Source organism: Ornithorhynchus anatinus, chromosome X1, assembly GCF_004115215.2.
Source record: "Ornithorhynchus anatinus isolate Pmale09 chromosome X1, mOrnAna1.pri.v4, whole genome shotgun sequence".
NCBI classification, from domain to species: Eukaryota; Metazoa; Chordata; class Mammalia; order Monotremata; family Ornithorhynchidae; genus Ornithorhynchus; species Ornithorhynchus anatinus.
Genome location: NC_041749.1, coordinates 59,086,996 through 59,097,872, shown reverse-complemented (window position 1 = coordinate 59,097,872; position 10,877 = coordinate 59,086,996). Strand labels below are relative to the sequence as shown.

The 10,877-nt window shown below is 41.0% G+C and overlaps 1 protein-coding gene across 6 annotated transcripts in view; it reads right to left on the bottom strand.

Annotated features, from left to right (window-relative positions):
* Positions 1–7,149: 7,149 nt before the first annotated feature.
* Positions 7,150–10,877, bottom strand: part of FRMD4B (FERM domain containing 4B) — a 336,920-nt gene continuing 333,192 nt past the window's right edge. For 5 of the 6 annotated variants that reach the window (XM_029050698.2, XM_029050699.1, XM_029050697.2 and 2 more), the window contains one exon: positions 7,150–8,808. In XM_029050698.2, coding sequence (XP_028906531.1) covers positions 8,688–8,808 — 121 coding nt within the window. In that variant the 3' untranslated portion in view covers positions 7,150–8,687. The remainder of the gene's footprint in view (positions 8,809–10,877) is intronic. The other variant, XR_003754483.2, reaches the window with a different exon arrangement.

The following is a 10,877-nucleotide window of genomic DNA, read 5'->3' as shown; positions in this document are numbered from 1 at the left end:
ATAAGGAGCAGGGGTTTAGGGGAAGTGGTAGCGGGCAGCTGTTCAAGGGTTGGGGGTAGTTAGATTGGTAGTGACTCTGTGTTTTGGTGCCCCGGGGCGCAGGAGTAGGTTTTTGGGAGTGAAGTTGAAAGTAAACTGGTGTTCCAGGGAAGGGAAGAATAGTTGTGAGTAGGCATTGTGTGATGTGGAGGGAGGAGGAATAGTGAGGAGGTGTTTTGATGCTCCACAGTGCTTATGTACATATCCTTATCTCTGCCACCTCCCCAGTGTGTAACTTTTGTCTACTCACCCTATCAGACTGTAAGCTTCTTGAAGACAGAAATCATGTCCATCAATTCTACTGTATTATCTTCTCCCAAGCACTTAATACAGTGCTCTACAGAGTAAGTGCTCAATAAATATCATTGATTGTCAAAGCTGAGTGGTAGTTATCAGGGGAATGGATTTATAGTGTGCAGGTGTTTTGGGAGAGGGTGGTGTGATAGTTAGCAGGTGTTTGACAGGAGGGCAGACTGATCATAGTCAGCAGTTCCAGGGTGGGGTGGGGGTGGTAATGAGTAGGTGTTCAGGGGGAGCAGGTTTTGGATCCTGTGCTGCAGCTGAAAGGAATGCAGCAAAGATGCATTTAGACTGTAAACTCGTTGTGGGAAGGCAATTTGTTTGCTTTTTGTTGTACTTTCCCAAATACTTAATACAGTGCTCTACACACAGTAAGCACTCAATAAATATGATTGAATGGAGTGGGCTGTGGCTGCAGTGAACCTTCTGACAAGCACAGTCTACCTAGCTTTTCACTAAATTATGGCATGCAAGCTGCGGTCGGCTACCCTTACTTAATATCCTATATATTTTCCCTTTATTTGGCCATAAGATTCAATCATGTAATGGGAGCAAGTGTTGCTTCCTTAGGGTTGGAAGAACCTGAGTCAAGATTCCCAAGTTTTCCTCTTTCCAAATATTATCTTTCGTTTAGTGTACTCTTCCTCAGTTATGATCAACCTTTTGAAAGGTAATGAAATGTAAGCATGTCCTCAGCATATTTGCTCTTTGAGAAATATTGCTCTCAGCAGCTCCCTTATACAGCTTGAATCTTATCTTGAATTTCCCAGTCCAGGATGAAAACCCGATGGACGTTCTACCAGGTACAAGTTAACATCCCCCAAACGATTCACGGATTTGCCTGTTCATTTTTTTTCCCACACTTCTTGCACATTATTTAATGTATTCCCTTTAAGCTCCCCTAGTGCCAACTTCCCTATTTTGTAGATCATGTTGAAGTCATCCCTATTCAAGGTGGTCCTAAACTCATGTTAAAAACCTTAGCACACATATGGCTCTTGCTCCATCTTTACTTTCTTGCAATTTGTATTAACTCCCTGATTTTTAAAATACTCACGTCCCTCTTGATTAGAGGTTATGTACATTTCTAAATCTCTTTTGATCAGATTTTATTTTCAGTCTGGTGTGTTCATGTTAAGGAGGATTATACTAAGGTTTGACAGTTCAGCCTTATATGGCTTACTCTATTTCTCCCTCTAGAGTGTAAGCTCACTGTGGGCAGGGAATGTCTGCAATTCTGTTGTACTCTCCCAAGTGCTTAGTACAGTGCTCTACACACAGTAAATGCTCAATAGATATCATTGATTATCCAATGTTACAAAGTTTGCCTAAAGGATAGTGTGACTCCCATAAGCTGATTGCCTGGCTAGGATGATAATTATTATGGAACTTGTTAAGCACTTACTATATGCCAAGCACAATTCAAAGTGCTGGGTGTATCTACTTAGATCAAGATACAGGTTAATCAGGTTTGACACAGTCCCTATCCCACATGGGGCTCATGCTCTTATCCCCATTTTACCAGATGAGGTAGCTGAGGTACCAAAAAGTTGCAAATTGCCCAAGGTCACATAGCAGACATGTGGCAAAGGACAATTGTTAGAGACTCTGCTCTGATTTCATTCATTCATTCAATAGTATTTATTGAGCGCTTACTATGTGCAGAGCACTGTACTAAGCGCTTGGGATGAACAAGTCGGCAACAGATAGAGACAGTCCCTGCCGTTTGACGGGCTTACAGTCTAATCGGGGGAGACGGACAGACAAGAACAATGGCACTAAACAGCGTCAAGGGGAAGAACATCTCGTAAAAACAATGGCAACTAAATAGAATCAAGGCGATGTACAATTCATTAACAAAATAAATAGGGTAACGAAAATATATACAGTTGAGCGGACGAGTACAGTGCTGTGGGGATGGGAAGGGAGAGGTGGAGGAGCAGAGGGAAAAGGGGAAAATGAGGCTTTAGCTGCGGAGAGGTAAAGGGGGGATGGCAGAGGGAGTAGAGGGGGAAGAGGAGCTCAGTCTGGGAACGCCTCTTGGAGGAGGTGATTTTTAAGTAAGGTTTTGAAGAGGGAAAGAGAATCAGTTTGGCGGAGGTGAGGAGGGAGGGCGTTCCAGGACCGCGGGAGGACGTGACCCAGGGGTCGACGGCGGGATAGGCGAGACCGAGGGACGGTGAGGAGGTGGGCGGCAGAGGAGCGGAGCGTGCGGGGTGGGAGGTAGAAAGAGAGAAGGGAGGAGAGGTAGGAAGGGGCAAGGTGATGGAGAGCCTTGAAGCCTAGAGTGAGGAGTTTTTGTTTGGAGCGGAGGTCGATAGGCAACCACTGGAGTTGTTTAAGAAGGGGAGTGACATGCCCAGATCGTTTCTGCAGGAAGATGAGCCGGGCAGCAGAGTGAAGAATAGACTGGAGCGGGGCGAGAGAGGAGGAAGGGAGGTCAGAGAGAAGGCTGACACAGTAGTCTAGCCGGGATATAACGAGAGCCCGTAATAGTAAGGTAGCCGTTTGGGTGGAGAGGAAAGGGCGGATCTTGGCGATATTGTAGAGGTGAAACCGGCAGGTCTTGGTAACGGATAGGATGTGTGGGGTGAACGAGAGGGACGAGTCAAGGATGACACCGAGATTGCGGGCCTGCGGGACGGGAAGGATGGTCGTGCCATCCACGGTGATAGAGAAGTCTGGGAGAGGACCGGGTTTGGGAGGGAAGATGAGGAGCTCAGTCTTGCTCATGTTGAGTTTTAGGTGGCGGGCTGACATCCAGGTGGAGACGTCCCGGAGGCAGGAGGAGATGCGAGCCTGAAGGGAGGGGGAGAGGACAGGGGCGGAGATGTAGATCTGCGTGTCATCTGCGTAGAGATGGTAGTCAAAGCCGTGAGAGCTGATGAGTTCACCGAGGGAGTGATTTGCAAGCATTTGTGGTTAATACCTAGAGGTAACAGACAGATATGCTGCCTGTATATACAGTATTAACACTGAAAGTCCTAGCTCAGTCAGAAAACCAAAAGAAATAATTTTTGCACTTCTATATTTCATCATACTTCACTGGGGAGGCAGCCTGGCCTAGTGGAGTGAGCACGGGGCTGGGAGTTGGGGACCCAGGTTGGAGTCCTAGCTCTACCACTGGCCTACTGTAGGGTTGGGCAAGACACATCGTTCTGGGCCTACTTTCTTCATCTGTAAAATGGGAATTAGATAGATTCTTGAGCCCCATGTGAGACAGGATTGTGTCTGATTTCATAACCTTGTATCTACCCCAAGTCTCAACATTCAGCTAATGCATAATGCCATAATTATTATACTTAAAAATAGCAGAAGGAAAATGTCACTTATGCAACATTCAGGAACAGTCAAGAGTTTAGAATTTTCTTGACCTGTAGATCATTAACCTTCCATATCACATTGAATCTTTTAATTTTGTTTTATTAAGGTTAATAACAAGAAAAAAGAATGGAGGATGGTACATTGAAAGACAAAATCATCTTACCTGAAGTTTTAATTCTAGTAAACCAATGTAAGTGATCTATAGTTAACTACAGTGTACTTAGAATAACATTTACTGCCCAAATCCTTGCCTCAGGAGTAATGATAAGTAAGGCAGAGCATGATACTAAGTGCTTGGGAGAATACAACAGACTTGGTAGGCATATTCTCTGCCCCCAGAGATCTTACAGTCTAGAGGAAGAGACAGATATTAAATGATGGATAGGTATATAAGTGCTGATGGTAGGGTAAATACCAAGTCCTTAACGAGTACAGGTTCAAGTTCAAGTGCAGAAGGAAGATGGAATAGGGAAAATGAGGGCTTAATTGAGGACCTCTTGGAGATGTGATTTTAGTAAGGCTTTGAAGGTGGGGAGAGTGGTGGTCTGTCGTATATGGAGTGTAAGAGAGTTCCAGGCTAGAAGGAGGACATGGGCAGAAGGTAGACGGTGAGACAGAGGAGACTGAAGTGCAGTGAGTAGGTTGGTGTTAGAGGAGTGAAGTGTGTGGACTGGGTTATAGTAGGAAATAAGCAAAGTAAGGTGGTAAGAGCAGGGTGAACTGATAATTCTGATATATAATTAAGGAATTTCTGTGTGCAGAAGTGGATGGGCAACCACTGGAAGTTCTTGTGGAGTTGGGAGACATGGACTGAACATTTCTTTTAGAAAAATGATCCAGGCAGCGGAGTGAAGCAAGGAGAAACAGGAGGCAGGGACGTCAGCAATGAGGCTGATGCAGTAGTCGAAGAATGATATAAGTGCTTCAATCAGTGTGGTAGCAGTTCGGATGGAGAGGAAAAGATGGACCTTAGTCATGTTGTGAAGGTAGAACCGACAGGATTAGGTGATAGGGGTCTCTGTGCAGAGGTAAATGTTTCATTAAACATGTTCCAGTTGTATCCAATCTATATAAAATGATCATGTGGAGGACTTATTGGAGAAATCAAGCCCTTTGGGGAAATATTCAACTTGCAGGATATATCCGTTGAGATTTGGTAATGTTTTTACCATAGGTAGACCTTTGGCACACCATTTCTGAAATTAAAATTATTCTTTTTCTTTCGATTCTATTTATCATAATCTCTGCATGAATAAGTGAAAGATTTAGATCAGTACCACATCTCCTACTGAAAAAGTTTACTTTTGCCCAAAACAAGGCAAAATAGCCAACTGTCTTTGTAGAACATAGCAAACATCATTGCAAATTTATAATTCCTAAATAAAAGATAATCCTGGGACTTTAGAAAGCCCTTTCACTTTGCCCTAAATATCAAAATCCAGTTATACTTTTTTGTCTGTACAATTTATAATAGCAATCTAATGTTTTTGATATGTGCTCACTCTGGGGATAGCACTGTCCATCTTATCTTGGCAAAGGGATGTCCTGGATAATCCAATATTTGTTCGCTATCTTGGCATTCTTATATCTACAGATTAGAATAAATTCAATAGTCTGGAGGGGGCGAGGTGGGGTGAGACCTAATTACCGGGGTATATTTGAACAAAACAATTAAATGGGAAACCACAATTACTGTTTCCTAATAAAAACCTTCTTCCTAATTTAGCACCAGATTTAACTGTGATCTCAAAATCTGGTGCCAGACTGCCTTGGTACAAAAGCTTGGGGGTGTGTGGGGGTGTGTGTGTTTGTCATGACAAGAGTAATATTGGGTCAGTTTTCCCTAGACTTCAGAATAAATATCTGCTTGGCGTGGCAAGAGAGAAAAAAAGAGTATTTGAGACGAAAAGGCAAATCTGCTGACTGCAATAACACAGTGATGACACTAGGTGTCCTCACTTGTACAACCTCTTGGCTTTGGAAGAAGTTTAAACTTCCAAAGCGATACTGAAATATGAAAACTTAATCCCTTCTTTAAAATGAGTGTTTTATTTGTGGTAAATGATACAATTACTGATGACTCTAGTTTTATTATAGCCTTAAATTCTTCAAACCTGCATTTTCGGAAATGGGTATAACTAAGTGGGTGCACAAATAATAACACTGTATTTACAAAACACCTTTCATTAGTAGATTGCCAAGTACCTGGCAAAAAGTAATTAGTGTTTAGGCTCTCCTGAAGAAACAGATGAATGGTGTTCTCTTGACTAAATGCAGACAGAATAGCAGGATCAGGCTACAGAGCTAGTCTAAGACAAAACTGAAATTGGAGCTGACTCTCTAAACCCTCGGATCACATTCCCACAGTGTGTTTCATCAGGAAGACACTACCACCTGGATAAACTGTAACAATGCTACTGTTGGTGATTCCAATCTGTCAGCTCCAAAGCCAAGCCCCTCACTGATCCTCTTTGGTCATCTCCTTCAATAGGTGCGGAAATCCAAGAGGGTAGAGCCTAGAGGTAGCTAGCCAGGATTAGCAATCACAATCCCTTTAGTCTCTGATGCTCAACTCATTGAACCCTACCACTTGTTACTATCTTTGACTACAAAAGTCAGTGTCTGAACCATTAAGGTCCTCTCACCTTCTGAATATATTGATTTAGATGGAATGGTATTGGGGCTGTGGCTGAAATTTTGAAGCACTGATACTCTTTATGTGAACCTCCCACATGCCTTAATTCCTTTTGGACAGTGGATGTAGGAAGGACTGGAGAAACTTCTCCCAAGTCTGGAAGAATTGCAAGGGGAATAAGAAGTAATGACTTGAATCTGGTGGCTACAGGTTTAAGGTTTGTGAACCTTTTCCCGCCCCAATATGCTAACAGGAGGCAATCAGGCTATTTGGGATTCAAACCACACACACTCCCAAAGAATCCTTTAAACACCACCACTCCCTTCCTCTCCACTCTTTCTAAAGGATATTTCTGCTTTACAGTGGGTGCTGTACCTTTATTAGGAATATCTTCATGTTACACCTTGATCATAGGATCTGCTGTCAAACATATTATTATTACTACATAACTTCAAAGTCAAAGAATCAAATCCTGTTCAAATTACATTCTAAACTGTATCTTGCAATATGGTACGTTGTAGTGCTATCCCTAATTTTGCTGTAGCTCTCTAGCTTGTGTACCCTTTTCACTTTATTAAGATGTTTGGAAGAAGACTGCTAAGGAGCTAGTAACTAATGCTTTAATACTTGTGATCTCTTTGTTTTGAAACTTGTTTATCTCATGGAAGAGAAATGGGGTGAGGGTCTAGGCTGGCAGCAGCTGTCCCCAACTATTCATAAGCCCAAAAAGTTAATGTGAGAACCATTTTGCTCAGAATTACTCATATTTTTGGCTTTTTAGAAAACATCATTTAATCAAGTAACACTACAGATAACTCTGGCTTATTAATTACAACAGAGATGCTCAAGCATTTTTGGTAACACACTTTTAGTTTATTGACCTACATAAAAAGTAATAGGTCTTAAAAGTCAGGAAAAAAAGTAAAAGAATATGCAAAAGGGAAATTGTTTCTAGAAGGCTATACAAATATGCAAAAAAAGAATAAATTATTTTTTTGGATTTTTTTCTTTCTAAACCTCAAATCTAATGATACAAATGACTAAGGACCAGCTTAACAAATTTATCTTTATGTATATATTACATGCTTTGGAATATAGGTAAAAAAGGTCCAAAAAAGCTGCTCAGAAACTTTCTATTCACAATATGAACAAGGAGTTACTAGTCCTCTAATTTAAAAGAAGAAAAAGAGAGCACCTTTTTTTTTTGAATTCTGAAGCACAGTATAGTTGAGAAATAAGAGTAATGTCACAATATGGAAATGAACTGCTGTTTTGAAATTCTATATGTAATGCCCAGTTTGTTCTGCCATAGAAAATGAGGTAGCTTTAGCCTCATAATTAATCAAATTGCAGCTTGGGTTTATATTTCATTTTATTTTTGTCACTCAGTGACTTGGTCTTACACCTGCAGATCAGATGATTACATGTGAGTCTAATGCCCACAGTTTTAAGGCACCCATTTGGCCTTTTTCTTTTTTTTTAACATCACCTCAAAATACTGGTCATCATAATGCAGTTTTGAAAGTTGCATAACCAAAGTGCACCCCTTATTATTTTTGCCATTATTTTAAGAAATGGCAGTACAAAGTTGAATGGCTACCAGTCTGACCAACAGTTCACTGTGCATTCAGTGTGAGAAACGTGCTCGTTTGCACAATGAAATTGTACCTTAAACACACAAAGGACATGTAAATAATTCAACATACTGCTTCATACCCTAAATCCACTATTATGAAGTAACATTACAGGTTGCAATGGCAATTGCCCCCCTCCCCCTAGAACCTATTTTGTGGTGCTTACAAAAAAAAACAACAAAAAACCTAAAAAACCCACTCTTAAAACCTTGAAACATCTACACACTCAAACCTCCATAAAATTAAACTTCCCTTCAAGTAATTTCCAATACTGTCTTGACCCACCATTTATATGCACATATTCTTCATTAGCTTGTGACTTCAAAGATTTCACAGCCAATTGCTGTAGAAAAAATTTTGAAAGCTTCTATCACAAATCTGAATTGTGCTCTTAAGATTCCCACTTCTCACTAGAAAAGTCCCTCTTCACAGTTTTGAGGTTTGCCTTCAACAACTTTCATTCTCCCAAAAAGTGCTTGCTAAATATAAATACTTGGACCAAGAGCTCCATCTTGGAGATGGTTAAAATGTGGTGGGACCTTGCTCAGTTAGTGCTGCCTTGAGTTGGAAAGAAATGCTATTGGGTTAAGGTTTGTTTTTTTTTGTACAGGCTCCCCTGACAGTTCAATTAAACTTTTCTTCAGCTTTTGATGTTTTCAGATTTCCAGAGAGAGATGTCCTTTGAAAGAACATCGTACCATGCAAGGCACACATGGGTAAGAATGCAGAGCTTGGTCAAAAGATTAGGTGGCAGTTTAAACTAATGTTCCAGGCTTGGAATCTTCATGCCAAAATAATCTTTGCTCATTAGTGTCCAGCTCATTTTCCAACCTGTTCCCATCTGCATGGTCCAACTGACTGGCCTCAGCATATGGCCTGTGAAAGAAAATACAGAAAGTTACTAGTTACTTGGTCAACTTTATTGAAATACAGTATGGAAAACGAGCATAAAGACTATGACTAGGATGAACTACATTTCAAACAATCTTCCGGAAATATAAAGATTAAGTGCTTTTCTCAGAGTTGTCCTGGTGGGCAGTGGCAGGGAGATTGGATTTATTATCATTAGTCATTTTTACTGAGCATTTACTGTGTGCAGAGCTTGGGAGAGTACAATGCAACAGAGTTGTTAGATATGTTCCCTACCAATTACGAACTAGCAGTCTGGTGGGGAAGATGGATGGCAATATAAATAATATTAGCACTGAATAGAGAAACAAGTGTATGACTCAGTGATTGATTAATGAAAAACCCACTAACTAACCACATTTATATCCTGTGGTAGGTAAACAATGAGTTGGACAGTTATCAGGATAACTTCCCACCAGTATCATATATTTTAGCTAAATAGTGGTAAGAAATTCTCAAAGGTAAAAATTTGTGTTAAAAAAAAATTCAGGTTAAAAAGGTTAGATGATTAGTACAAAATTTTATGTTAATGTGTTTAGTGATGTCAAAGTCAAAATGAAGCCTTATACTACCACTTTACGATATGCTAGCACCTCTCTAAAGCCCTCACACCAAAATTAAACATTTCCTAATTAATTTCACACAGCAACCATCAGCAAGCCATATCTGCCACACATGAAACAGCACACAAAATTTGAAGTACTGTACTTACTACAGCTGGCTACACTTAGCATAAGAGAATTTAAAAATGATCGCATTTCAGAGGTAACAATGATTCTCCTGGATAGAAGCCCTCTGTTCTGCCTAGTAACGGGTCATGTTTAGATAGGAGGAAAATTGGAAAACAATGTAAAAGAAGCAGAAAAGTCATTTGAAAAACAGTTTGTAGCACCAGAGCTCAGACCTAAACTATATTATATAATCATGGTTTTTGTTAGGCGCTTACTGTGTGCCAGGTACTGTACTAAGTAATGGGGTAGATACAAAATAATCAGATTGGTCCCTATCCCACATAGGGCTCACAGTGTTAATCCCCATTTGACAGTTGAGTTAACTGAGGCACAGAGAAGTGAAGTGACTTGCCCAAGGTCACAGCAGACAAGTGGCAGATCTAGGATTGGAACCCAGAACCTCTGCCTCCCAAGCCTGTATTCTTTCCACTAGGCTATACTGCCTCACTGTATCGAAGAGATGAGGCCTTTAGCAAAGTCTTATTGCATTTTTACTACACAAAACTGTGCGTGCTTATTCGGTGTTAATATCCAGGGACACCAGTATTCAGAATATGATTTTAAATGTTAAAACCCCAAAGCAACCTAGAGTCAGTGTTTTAGAAGGCCACTGACACTGGGGAAAATGCAAACAGTATTTCTGTCTGTAAAAAATGGAACTCCACGGCACTGACACAGGGCCTGGTAGGTTTTGTCTGTCTGAATGGTGTGAACACTAACTGACTGGCTCAGACAGGTAATAACAGAGAGTTTTGCTGTTACTACTCTGTGTTGCAATTTAGCCCACAGGGGCTGGAAAATGATGGGTTGTTCCCTACAGATAGGAGTTTTTCAAGAGGTTGCAAGCTTCCAATTGGCCGGGGTTCTGGAAGATTGACAGCTGCTGTCTGGGAGATATGGAAACCCTGAACTGCTCCCTCCAACCTTCCTGGGCTTGGAAGTACACTAGCCCTACCCAAAGAGACAGGGTGGTAGGAGGATAAAAATGAAGGGGTCGATGATAGGAGGTTGAAAAGGCAGACAGGTATGATGATACAAAAATTCCCCGAACAAGCCCAGGGATACATGACTTCAAAAACATTCATTCATTCATTCATTCATTCAATAGTATTTATTTAGCGCTTACTATATGCAGAGCACTGTACTAAGTGCTTGGAATGAACAAGTCGGCAACAGATAGAGACAGTCCCTGCCGTTTGACGGGCTTACAGTCTAATCGGGGGAGATAGACAGACAAGAACAATGGCAATAAATAGAGTCAAGGGGAAGAACATCTCATAAAAACAATTGCAACTAAATAGAATC